General features: G+C 37.8%; 1 protein-coding gene across 1 annotated transcript in view; it reads left to right on the top strand.

The window, feature by feature from the left end:
• LOC145667824 (membrane metallo-endopeptidase-like 1) overlaps positions 1-14144 on the top strand; it is an 80887-nt gene that overhangs the window by 61037 nt on the left and 5706 nt on the right. Inside the window, exon 9 of the mRNA XM_081735256.1 lies at positions 8800-8877. Coding sequence (XP_081591382.1) covers positions 8800-8877 — 78 coding nt within the window. The remainder of the gene's footprint in view (positions 1-8799; positions 8878-14144) is intronic.

Raw genomic sequence — 14144 nt, 5'->3', positions numbered from 1 at the left:
TATGCGTGTGTGTGGTAAAAACCGTGTTGTTTTCTGTAAATCACGATTTAAGGGAACTTCTCGGATGTCGATGAGACTTTGCACGTTTTGCAAGTGTTAAATTCCATCCAAACGACCCGGTCCAAAACATATTTTTTCTAGTAATTGATTAATATTTTTCTTCGTATTGTGATGGAAGCTTTCCCTATAAAACTTTTTTTCTTTGAAGGTCAAAGAAAGAAGAGAAAGAATATCCAATTCTAACTGCATTTTTAAATGTTACTTTTTCTTTAAGAGTATATATATCTTCAGTAATTTGAGTGGTGCATTTAAACAGTGTTGGGCAAAATCAATTGAAATCAATTGCAATTGATCAATCAATTGAAAGTAATTGCTCTGAGAATCAATTGCAATTGATTTCAATTGCAATTGATTTCAATTTGTAATTGACAATTAATTTCAATTGCAATTGAATTCAATCATAAAATTTGCAATTAAATTTTCGTCAATTGTTAATTGTTAATTGGTCACCAGGCAATTGAAACTTTTAATTGTTAATTGTCAATTGCAAAGGGTGCAATTGAAACATTCAATTGTTAATTGCAATTGACAATTGAAACTTGTAATTGTTAATTGTAATTGTTAATTGCAATTGAAATCAGCAATTAAAACTGAAGATAAGAAGATGTGTGTATATTGTATTGTCAACTTGTTACTGTTTTACATATTTCAAATAAGGTACTTATAAGAAATGCTGGATACCTACCATCCCTTTCCCCCCTGGGAAGAAAGCCATGAAACTAAGTATTTTTTAAATATATTATGTTTATGGTTCTATCCCCCTCGAAAGAACTCTATATGCCCGTCATGCATACAATAGGAATGAGCACGAGCGAGTTCGAACGAGTTTTCTTTAAAACTCGACTCGACTCGAAGCAGACATCTTTGAGTTCGACTCGACATCTCGGCTCGAAAAATTTCTCCCAACTCGACTCGAATTCGGATCGAGTTTTCAGTCGAGTCGAGCCAATTCGAGCTAAATCCTTTGTGTAGTTCCAAGTACTACTATCTTCAAGTATCCTACATAGACAATATAATTATCAATGATACTACTACTACTACTATAACTAATTATTATTATAACACCGTGTACCTGTATAAACATGGAATATAGGCGGTTTGTATCGGAATACTAAAAATTAGTTAACTGTCGATCTCGGTAGTCAAGAAATCTTCAGGAGGCAAGGACATCGGTCACGAGGTTCTTGGCTTGAGTTCAGGAGGAGCAAGTATTCGGACTCGAGCCAAAAATTGTTAGAAGTTATGGGACTCCAGCCAAACATGTTTAAAACTGCTCGACTCGGGTTTAGGGTTGTCAACGACTCAAGCGGCTCGCTCACAGCTCATTCACTTATCGAGCCGAACCGAGAAGTGAGCCCAGCCAACAGCTCATCCAACAGAGCCAGCTCGAGCCGAAGGCTCACACGAGCCGAACCGAACCGAGCTGATTGCTTACCCCAACCGAGCCGGTTCGAGCCATTGGCTCAGTTAAGCTAACTCGAACCCAGCCTATGGACTCGTTTCAACGGAGCTGGTTCGAGCCATTGGCTCCAATCGAGCCGAGTCGATAACTCGCCTTTACCGAGCCGGTTCAAGCCATTGGCTCAATTGAGCCCAGTCGATGGGTAATCCCAACCAAGCCAGTTCAAGCTGTACGCTCAGTTGAACCGATCCGGGCTGGTTGACATCACTATTCCGGTTGGGCTTCTACTTTGGCTAAAAAATTGGACCGTGCAGTTCTCAGCTTTGATGGTAAGAACTACAAAAAAATATATGAAATCTTTAGTTTTACGTCCCACACCTATGCCAGTTAGGCTAAAGGAGACGGCGATGATGGGAAATGAATGAAATGAAGAAAATGGGAGGAAACGGGAGAACCCCGAGAAAATCCACGAGCACGGTGTTTGTCCACCACAAAGTCCAAACTGCGCGAGCTGGGATCGAACCAGGGACCTCAAGCACCGGAGGTGAACGTTCTACCACTGACCCACCGCGCCCCCTGGTAAGAACTACAGTATATGCTTATATTGGTGCTCACGGCGTTACTAACTTGTTCCACCACCAACGAATTTCGAGATACTTTGTTTTGCATCTTTTGTGCGTGTTTTGTGTCCTTTGTACGCCTATTCCCACATTTTGTGCATCACCGGAAGTGGGTCAAAATGGGCCTACAAATATGACGGAACAAATTATTGCTCTTCCGCCACCAATGAATTTCGAGGTCGTTTCCTTCACATCGTTTTGTGCCGTTTTGTGCGTCTACTTCCGTTTTGTGCGTCATCAGAAGTGGGTCAAAATGGGCTTCCAAGATGGGACGAAAATGACCAAGAGTTCCGCTACTATCGAATTTCAAGGTCGTTAATTTCACACCGCGTACCCTTTTGTGCGCCTATTTCGACGTTTTGTGCGTCACTGGAAGACGGTCAAAATGGGCCTCGAAGGTGGGACGAAAATGACCCACTTCTCCACCACTACCGAATTTCGAGGTCCTTCCTTTTGCATCGACTACTGAATTTTCGTGCTGTTTCGTGCCCTCATTTCCACGTTTTGTGCGTCACCAGAAGTGGGTCAAAATGGGCTTCCAAGATGGGACGAAAATGACCCACTGTTCCGCCACAATCGAATTTCGAGGTCGTTAATTTCACACCGCGTACCCTTTTGTGCGCCTATTTCGACGTTTTGTGCGTCACTGGAAGACGGTCAAAATGGGCCTCGAAGGTGGGACGAAAATGACCCACTTCTCCGCCACTACCGAATTTCGAGGTCCTTCCTTTTGCATCGACTACTGAATTTTCGTGCTGTTTCGTGCCCCCATTTCCACGTTTTGCGCGTCATCAGAAGTGTGTCAAAATGGGCCTCCAAAGTGTGACCAAAATGACCCATTGTTCCGCCACTATCGAATTTCGAGGTTGTTAATTTCACACCACGTACCCTTTTGTGCGCCTATTTCGACGTTTTGTGCGTCACTGGAAGACGGTCAAAATGGGCCTCGAAGGTGGGACGAAAATGACCCACTTCTCCGCCACTACCGAATTTCGTGGTCCTTCCTTTTGCATCGACTACTAAATTTTCGTGCTGTTTCGTGCCCCCATTTCCACGTTTTGCGCGTCATCAGAAGTGTGTCAAAATGGGCCTCCAAAGTGTGACCAAAATGACCCATTGTTCCGACACTATCGAATTTCTAGGTCGTTTCTTTTGCATCGTTTAGTGCCTGTTTTTTAAAAAAGTTTCCTGTACCTACTTCCTCGTCTTCTGCGTCACCGGAAGTGAGTTAAACAGGCCTTTAAAGTGGGAGTTAAATGGCTCACTGTTCCGCCACTATCGAATTTCGGGGTCGGTTCTTTCGCATCGTTTAGTGTGTATTTTGTACAGTTCTGTTCGCCTACTTCCACGTTTGGAGCATCACCAAAAATGCGTCAAAATGGTCGATCAATGTGTGAGGAAATACAGCCATTGTTCCGCCACTATCGAATTTGGAGGTCGTTTCTTTCGCATCGTATAGTGCCTGCTTTGTACTGTTTTGTGCTCCTATTTCCACTTTAGTGCGACAACGAAAATGGGTCAAAATGACCTACAAGTATAGCGGAATAACTTAATGCTGTTCTGTCACCATCGAATGTCGAGGTCGTTTTCTTCACTTTTTTTTTTTTTTTTTTTTTTGCATAATTTGTGTCGCTTTGTGCATCAGTGGGAGAGGGTCAAAATGGACCTTGAAAGTGGAATGGATATGTCTTTTTCTGCCATATTTGTAGGTCGTCTTTGACCCACTTTCGTTGGCCTACAAAACGTGAAAATATGCGCAGTAACGGTAAAAACATGCACTAAACAATGCGAAAAAGCGACCTTGAAATTCGATACTGGTGGGAGAGTGGATCATTTTTCTTCCCACATTGAATGCCCATTTTGACCCACTACCATTGATTCGCAAAACCAATACCGCGAAAACTATGAATGTGACACTAGCATCTGCCATTTTCTACTACTTTTTACATATGCCGGTAAAAGTCCCTATAATCCTCTGGTTCCAATTAAAAAAAAAAAAAAACAATGCCTCTGGCCCACAGCCGATGGGGGCTGTATTTGGAAGTCAACGCCTGTGGAAGTATCACCATTCATCTCAGCGACAGCGAAAACTATGGATTTGACACTAATATCGGTCAATTTCCATTATTTTTACATGTCTCGCAATTCCCCACCCCCCGTGACTCCCGGCCCGCATACAATGGTGGCTAAATTTGAAAATCATCGCTAATGAAAGTATCACGATTGATCTCAGCCACCGCGAAAACTACGGATTTGACATCGGTCATTGTGGATTATTTTTACATGTCTCGTGATCCCCTTTATAATGCCACCCTTTCTTAGCTGATGGGGGCTAAATATGAAAGTAAACGTGGTCTTGAGTTTCACCATTGAGCTCAGCTATCCCGAAAACTATGGATTTGACATTAATATCGGTCATTTTCGATTATTTTTACATGTCTCGGAATTCCCCCCTCTGGTGACCCAAGGCCCGCATACAACGGTGGATGAATTTGAAAGTCATCGCTAATGGTAGTGTCGTCATTGATATCAGCAACCGCGAAAACTATGGATTTGACACTAATATCGGTCATTTTGGATTACTTTTACGTTTCGGTATCCCCCCCGTTGACCCACGGCCCGCAGCCGAACACGGTGAATTTGGAAGTTAATGCGATCGGAGTTTCACCATGGATCTCAGTGACCGCGAAAACTATGAAATCGACACTGATATCGTTCTACTTTTACATGTCCCGGTAAACGCTCCCCTGAGACCCCCTGGTTCGAATTTTGTTGAAAACGCTTTGCCTTGGTGTGGGACCTGGACCAAGGTATCTTTGACCAAAATTTTGTAACTCTCGGTCGACTTTTCTGGTCCCCAGGCCGGTCCCGGTAAGCGTCCCCTGGACACCCCCTAGTAAGGAATTAAAAAAAAACTCTTCGTCTTGGTCTGGGGCCTAGACCAAGCTACCCGTGACCAAATTTTGAGAAGTTTCGGTCCACTCGTATCGTCCACAGGCCGCACAAAGATAGACAGACAGACACACGAACAAACTCTATTTTATTTATATTAGAAAGGTCAGATCCGCCGTTATTGTATTAGTGCGGTGATTGAGCGATTGATCGTAGAAATTCAAACTCCTATGAGTGATAATTTTATAGGCTTGTTTTATTACAAGTTTAAACTCTTTAGTCAGTAGAGAAGAGGTCGTGAATCATGGGTCAGAGTTGATGACAATGGGTTTTGGTGGGTCTGTGGGTCACAGTGGGTAAGAGTGGTTTATGGTGGGTGGTGGGTCAGAGTGGGTCACGGTGGGTCGTGGGTCACGATGGGTGGTGAGTCAATTGGTCGTAGCTAAAGTTTTCATTGCCCCACGCCCTCTCTGAACTACAGTGTTGAAAATTAATCAGTGAAAATCAATTGCAATTGATCAATCAATTGAAAGTAATTGCTGTGGAAATCAATTGCAATTGAATCAATTGCCAATTAATTTCAATTGCAATTGAATTACAGAATTCAATTGCAATTACTTTCCACTGCAATTACTTTCAATCAATTGATCAATTGCAATTGATTCTCCTTTTTCAATGGCCAACTGCAATTAACAATTAACCATTACTTATTTCAATTGTTAATTGCAATTAACAATTAAATTTACAGATTAATTGTTAATTGTTAATTCAATTGAAATTTGCCCAACACTGCATTTAAAACCCTAGATTCAGTGAAGAACACTTTTGCCTGTAATACCTGCATTGTTAAAGTAAGCTTACAGGTTCCCTAGGTTCGACAGAAATTTAAATGCAGATCAGGTGTCAAGGTCATACCTAGAAATTCATTCCGAAAATCAAAGTGAAATGATAAAAAAACATCTCAGGCCCGAACCTCATCTATGTTAAAACTTTGATCCAGATTGATCGTTTGGTTCAAGAATTATTAAGTTTTATTTATTTTTTAACTCCTTCGTCCTCCTCCCCTAAGTTTTATCGTCAAAGTGAAAATATTAGAAGAACTTGCAGGCCCGGAGCTCATCTATGTTGAAAATTTGATCGAGATCGGTCTTGTGGTTCAAGAGTTATTAGGTTTTGTTTATTTTTGTAGATCTCTCCTCTCCCCTCCCCCTCCTCTAAAGTCTACCGTAAAAGTGATATGATAAAAATCACCCCAGATCCGAACCTCATCTATGTTGAAAATTTGGTTAAGTTCGGTCGGGTGGTTTAAGCGTGTTGAAGTCACAAAGACAGTCACTTTTATTTTTATGTTTTTTAACATATATCTCAGCCCTTCCCCTCCCCTCCCCTAAGTTGTACCGTAAAAGTGAAATGAGGAAACTATTCCAGACCCGAACCTTATCTATGTTGAAAGTTTGATCGAGATAAGTCTTTTGGATCAAGAATTACTAGGTTTTATTACTATTCAGGGGCGTAAATAAGGACCCCGCAGACCCCACATTTGGGGGGGTCCAAGCCATCACGGGGCCTCCAAATCGTGATGTAGGACGTAGAAAAGGGGCCCCATTCCACGTTGTCTGCTTGGTGGCCCCAAGCCCTTAGTTACGCCACTGTTACTATTTAATTCCTCTCCTCCCCCTCCCCTAAGTTCTACCGTCAAAATGAATAGCTAAAAACACTCCCAGGCCAGAACCGCATTTACGTCAGAAATTTGATCGAGATCGGTCGGGCGGTTCAAGAGATTAAGAGTCACAAACATAGTCACTTTCAATTTTATAATATCGATGTACATTTTACAGAATTAAACGTGAACATATACACGATATTAACACTACTATGTATTGGGGAATTTCATGATCTGACTCCAAAGATCGTAATCAGATCCTGATAAAAATTTATTGAATCTGCGGAAAAGTGTACTTTTGGGAATTAAAAAAGGATAATCAAAATCAGTATATCTATGTTGAAGTTATGCGTGAACATACACACAGTGAAGTCGGTTAGTTACGATATTTAACACTGTCAGCTGTTGAAGAGTTGTATAGTCCAGCTCTGAAGAATATTGTTAGATACTTATGAAATTCAGAAAGTTATAGCCAGCAGTGGCGGATCTAGAAGGTAAAACCTGAGGGGAAGGGGGCAGCCAGAACCCAGACTTGATAGGTACGTCATGAGTTTACTATAAACTTTCAAAAATATATAAATAATAGCTTAAATTATTTTATTCACTCAAAAAACTGGGGGTTCGTTCCCCCCACGGCCCCTGGCTAGATCCGCCAGTGATGGCCAGGCGTAAATAGATTATTACAGTGTTACGTTTCCTCAATGATTTGCAAGTTTCTTATTTGTTTGTAACGGTCTGTCTGTAGAGTAGATGTTAATCATCCGCATATGTTAACAGGGTCTCCGAAGACTACTGTTAGAATTTTACATGTGACCACAAGGAAAGAATATTCTTTCAAACAAAAGAAGAATTATTATTAAAATCGGATGACTGCCTACTCTGCTAAGCGTTTTTGTTTCTCTACATCGAAAACCTTCCAACAGTCCCTCTTTGATATTTCAAGATTTGATTAGAGTTTATTTATTGTCTGTATATTCCTTGTTTCTATTCGACAAAGCATCAAAGGAAGACATAATAAATCAACTATTTTACAAAGCTTTCTTCGGAATGTTTGCAAGAAATATTGTTGAAACACCACACAGAAGTTACTCAAGAATTTAACTTAAATTGAAGAAAACAATGTGGGATTACAGATTAATTACGTCATTATCTGTTCCGTGTTTCTTCCAGACATGTTTTTGGGTAGCAGAGACCAAAATAATACGTCTATAATATAATAAATAGAATAGTACCAGCAGTGCCCCCAGAACATACACACACACACACACATATATATATATATATATATATATATATATATATATATATATATATATATATATATATATATATATATATATATATTTGAAAGAACGACTAGGTATGTTTAATATGCACTTCTCTATTGAAAGACTTTATATCTTTCATTTTAATATTACCATTATGTAACTTTGCTCCATGTTAAAATTGGACACATTCCAAATCTGCTGCAGCTGTATGTGAAATAATACTGACTTTTAAATTATCTTATTTTAGAGCTGTGCTATCTTACGAAGGGAGTTGGGTATTTATAATAGATAAAAGTTTGAGTTTCATCTCCCTTAGAGTACACTTGGACCCTCATTCCATAACATCTGCGCACGATAGTCTGCATTGCAGTTATAATCATACTTATTGCATTATTTACGTTGCGTTGCGATCCCCAAATTTTGCGAAGACCGTTACGGAATAAAGACCTCGGCTGACCCTACTTAGGCTAATTGTGGGTATGTTTGGAAACTGGTAACTGCGAACATAAAGTTCAAAATATCGTTGAGGCAACGTTAATTTAAAGTTACGTTGGCCAACCAATAATTCGCAACGTTTGAACCAATGATTTTGATCCCAGACTTCCACTTGCCATTCTTCAATCATGAAATACTTTGGTGCAGCGGAGGTAAAAGGTTGGAAATCAGAGTTACATCAAATCTACGTTAGCTAATAAGATAGTTGGCTGATACTCGACAAAGTGGCTAATTACAACGTAGGTTCAACTTTGCTCGTTGGCGAGCCCATCTTTTCCCATGTTGCTTGGCCCTACAGTCTGTGTTGCTTGGGTTAACTGTTGGTTGAAAGGGCAAATCACTGCTTCATCAATTCCAGTAGTTTTATTTATATTGATTTTCATATTGATTTTATTTCAGATAAGAAGTTGTGACAAATCAAGCAATTTTCAGAAGATGACAATTCAAGAAGTGCAAATTTCATACAACACATCAATGGTAAGTATTTAACTACCATCTATAAAATTATTTTCCATCTATAAAATTAATATAACATATTCGTACAATATTAATCGCAATTATCATAAAGAATATTGGGTTGGCGCGAATGAAATGTCCATATCGACCTTTAGTGGGAACTTACTTCGCCAACACAACACAGTGATGGACTTAGGCAGAGCTCTCCAACTCGGGTGTCACGATATCCTAGGGTGTCAAGTGTTAGTATGAAGATTGTCGCGAGATTTTTTTAATTATTAGTCCACAATAAAAAAACTTGTAATGAAATAATACCGAATTACCATCTTTTTCGTTCAACGTATTAAGTCTATGAACAAGATACTGAATTCTACAATGTTTTGCAAGTAACATTCAGTGATAATACTATTGGTATTAAATATGTTTGTTCTTAATGTTATATGTTGCTGTTATCAATCGAATTCATGTATGAACTCTTCAATCCTTGACACTTCCATGAGTCGCAAGAATACGAGATGGTAACGGTCACCAAGTCAGTGTGGTGTGTTAAACTTTTACTTGAAGGGAGATTAAACTGAAAAAGAGTGCGCACGTAGTGTTTAAAGGCTCGTGTCTCCGGTGAAACGAGAACCAGAAGTTTGTAATTTACACCTCACAATTATCAAACATTCTTCTTTCATTTTGAGTATGTTTCACATTAATAATTGTAAAATTTTGGTTGCAATAAACTATTATTTATCCGACGAAAAAAAACGCATTTTTAATCCAGCGATGGGGTAAAACTTGACTAAGAAAAGGTGAAGAAACATGGAAGAAGAAGTACGCTAAAGAGTTAATACTGTAAAAGTTAATATAAATTATTAAAGACTACATGTAACTACATTGATTATAGCATGATAACATTTGTTTCTTATAATATAAATGGAGAAACATAGACTATAAGAACAATAAATTTGACAAACTAAATATGAAAACAATGCTTTATTATAAGAAAGAAAAATTATTGATTCTTCAAACAGTTGTCGCAAATGAAGTCATTTCTAACTGGAATAGACTCCATGCCACAAGTCTTCACAAAACTTGCATCCTGTCTTCAAATGAAGATTTCCAGTAGACTATACCTTTTTTACCTTTCCACATTGTGGACAGTATACAGGATCCTCAACTTCAGTTTCTTTTTTCGATCCGATTGAGTGCTATCACTGGCTACAAGGATATACGTTTAATTGAGTTTGTAGGTATTTCGAGGAGCACCTTACCTGAGTTTCTATCCTTCCTCTTATCTTGAGCTTTGGTTTGTAACATATTCTTAAAAAGCAAATTGGTAATAACCTATTTTAAATCTTTCTTTGTTTCGACGCTATTTTTGTGGGAGTAGTATGATTAAGCCAGGATAAACTGAGTTATCAATTTATAAAATTGATAGGTCAAATACAGAACCTGTATCATTATTTAACATAATTTGAAAACTCTGCTCAAATATATAAAGCTTTACGTTCAATTGTGACATGCTACTTCTGTTCTTTAGATACCAGGAGTTAATGGTATTGCATCTTCTACTACCTTTAATTCATATACTTGTTTGTCTATTACTCCAGATGTTGACAGCGAATCATTACTGTGGACATGTGTTACTGCAGATGGGTGCAAAATTTTCATCACTGAAAACTCGGGTCTCACATATTTTGAATACTCAGTCTTTCCCATTGACACACATCAATCATAGGCGATGCTAATTAGTTCTGCTTTCTGAGATTGTTTAACGACTCTAGCCAACTAGTGCATGCTTCTGCAAAATTTGCCTTTTTAACAGTTTGTTTGTTTGTTGATTACAATTTAGCATTGCTTTTTTTTTTTCAAGAATTTCATTCCCATCCGGGGATGGGCGAGCCGTAGAAGGCAACGCCTTCTCTGTGGCCAGAGATGTTTGGTACTTTCATGCAGTGTTTAATTTATTAGCATGGAAGCAGGCTTTGTAACACTATGGACTAGATGGCGGTTGCAGGGAAGCATTCAGGTTTTGTACAATGGATATTCGGATTGCGGTGGTAAATTTGGCCTTCTGGATTATAATGATCGTTGTACAACGACTCACCAAAGGTAGTCGTTAACCCTGGTTCAGTTATATCTTTAGTGGCAATAGTCGTTTTCACCGTAAAATATCTTCTGAAGTTATATTCACTAATTTGCTCACCTTTTCTATTGAAATTACAAGTCCATAATGAATATTAAATAATTTATTCTTTGATTCCCTTTTAATGTATAATCATACAAACCGACTTGCAATCAAACATGTTAACTGAGTATCTATAAACAACGACATAGCAACCAATTAATCAATAATGTATATTTTTTATATATTAAAACATTCTTCTTTTATTATTTTTGATTAACATTATAACAGGTATAGTGCTTGTGTAAAAGCACTTTCTGCCCGAGATATATGTAATTATGAGCCGATACAAAGTATCTCGTTATATAAAATGTCGCCCGATAAAGGGACTACATATAAAAGTTACAATGGAGCTTGACTTTTATATTTAAGAACCACTGGTCCGTTTATAATAATGACATAAGAATAGTGCTATTCTTTACATTTTGATCGCCCTTCATATATAACTTCATTAAGTTTCCTTCATATAAATACATTTATAATAAAACTTTTATTCCATTATTATTATTTTTTATCATTAAAAAAAATGTCGTCGCTTACTAATACAATCAACGAAGGATGCGAAATCAAAAGCGTAAGAGATAATTGCATTTTAAAACACAAATTACAATGATCAACGATTTCATTCATCATTAAAAACGGTCATGGAAAAAAATGTTTGCTCTTTCCAGGGCGCATTATATAACAATTACGTAAGATGGTATTTTAAAGTATACATCATATCAACAAGGCATCATGATACAAAAGAATCTTATCCAAATATCATATAAGGTGATACATGAGTACAGTCGTCGGATAATTAGCTTAATAGAATGAACCTTCTACTGAATATAATCTTTGACAATAAAGTTTCAACATAAATCAATATAATATAAATAATCTTTGTTTTTAATCAGTAACAACATTAACATCTTCCCGTATGGTAGATATAATAATCTATGTTCAAGTGAACGAAAAGAAGAAATTAAATTTATTTTCACACATAAATATTCATAAGAATCAATAGCTGATATGGGTTTAACCCCTACCACATCAACTGCAATCAGTTTAGATTCGTACTTGTATATGGTTCTAATAAAGTACATTGTACCGCACAATCATGATTATGTCCTGTATTATTATTCTGTACATGAATTGCGTCATTATTTTGATTTTGATACGAAGTGCCATCTCTTGGACTACGGTTACGTCTATTAATGTAATTTACAGTATTTCTAGAATTTCGCCATGTATTTCGTCTGTTTTTGAATCTACTTTGGTTAAATGGTCTGACATAATTATAGTCACGATTAGTTAGGTTAGGTGTGTTCCCATCATATCTTTGCCTACTCTGATTGTTCTGATTGTTTAAATTTACTCGATTTAGGTTATGTTCCGCATCGTCTACATTACGGATATTTAGATTCCGGACTGGTACTGATCTAAAGTTATCTGAATTGTTTTTAATTTTGCCTGCTCCCGCTTGATGATTCTGTGCCTGATATTGAGTTTCATAACATTGAACAAGCATCAATAGATGATTAAAACTCATGCATTGCGTAGAAAACAGAATTTGTTGTAATTTAAACGGTAGTAGATTTCGAATAGATGCGATCACTCTAGATTCGGATTGTAGTGGATTTACGATTTTTAATTCATTATACGTATTCACAACAAAATCAACAACAGATTTGTGCAAGCGAGGATTAAAAGGTTGATTTCTAATCGTAGCGTCTCTGTTTGCAAGTAGAAAGTCATTCTCATAATTTGCAATCAGCGCTGCCTTGAATTCCTCATATGTGTTGACGTGTTCACGTACTGCCTTAAACCATAAAGAACACGGTGGAAGTAATAAATGAGGGATTAGTTTCATATATTGAGATTTATCTATACACATTATACTGCATTCGTCCTGAAATTTTTCTAGAAAAGAAGTAGCATTTTCATTACATATACCACTAAACTTACTCATAGCACGTATTTCGCTCATTTTTACACTTAACTTTACATTTCTTTCACCATTTCGTGTTCGTGTTGAGTGAAAATTTCTACCTACTGCGTTATGTGTGATTCCACCATCTCTTTTCCGCGTGTTATGCGGGGTTCCACCATCTCTTTTCCGCCCATCTGTATTCCTTGGTTGAATTCTTTCCAAAATAATATCCTCATCGGATGAGTTACTTGAAGAAGAGATAACGCAAGGTCCTTGTCGATCTGCTTCGGGTGAATGCGAGGACATCACTTGTGGATGAGGGAACTCCAAACGATCAGTAACAATGTTGTTGTTGTAAGCATTGTCTTTAATCTGTAATCAATTGTGCATTTGCACGTATTTGGTTAGAATTATCTGTCACCTGAATCTTTTGCTGACGAACAGAAGATTCTATTACTTCAAAATCTTTTTTTACACTATTAACTTCTTGGATTACATGATTGTAATTATCCTTGCAATCTTCAGATAATCTTTTTAACTTCTCGTCGAATTGGAACGTGATGTCTGTCACAGCTTGTATTACAGATTGTTTTGCTTCTTCGGACTTTTGATCTATTTGCCTACCTAATTCTTCATGCTGTCTCTCTAATCGTCCATTCAATTCTTTATACTGTCTTTCTAATCGTCCATTCACTTCTTCATACCGTCTACTCAATTCTTCAGATTTTTGCTGTACTGTTTGCTTTACTTCTTCGGACATCTGGGCTAAATTTTGTTTCATAATTTCTAAATCATCCTTTCGGCTTTGTTCCTGGCGCTGTAATGCTAGTAGAATTTTGTCTTCTAATGTCAACATTCCGGGTGCAATAGGAGCTATATTCTGCTCGTTGTTAGCACTGTCAACAGTTACATTCTCTACTGTCTCACCAATCATGATTTTTCTTGTGATTACTCTGCCACTTCTAAGAACGGTTAAGTTCGTATTCATGGACCTTCTTACTAAGGTAAATTCACCCTTACTTTAGACTTCGGGATATGAATTTACAAGAATCCCGGGTGAGGTAAACCAAAAATTTTACAACGACTCACCAAAGGTAGTCGTTAACCCTGGTTCAGTTATATCTTTAGTGGCAATAGTCGTTTTCACCGTAAAATATCTTCTGAAGTTATATTCACTAATTTGCTCACCTTTTCTATTGAAAT

This window comes from Thermobia domestica, chromosome 13 (genome assembly GCF_964235325.1).
Source record: "Thermobia domestica chromosome 13, izTheDome1.hap1.1, whole genome shotgun sequence".
NCBI classification, from domain to species: Eukaryota; Metazoa; Arthropoda; class Insecta; order Zygentoma; family Lepismatidae; genus Thermobia; species Thermobia domestica.
The sequence above is the reverse complement of the archived record's forward strand: the minus strand, read 5'-3'. Positions and strand labels throughout refer to the sequence as shown.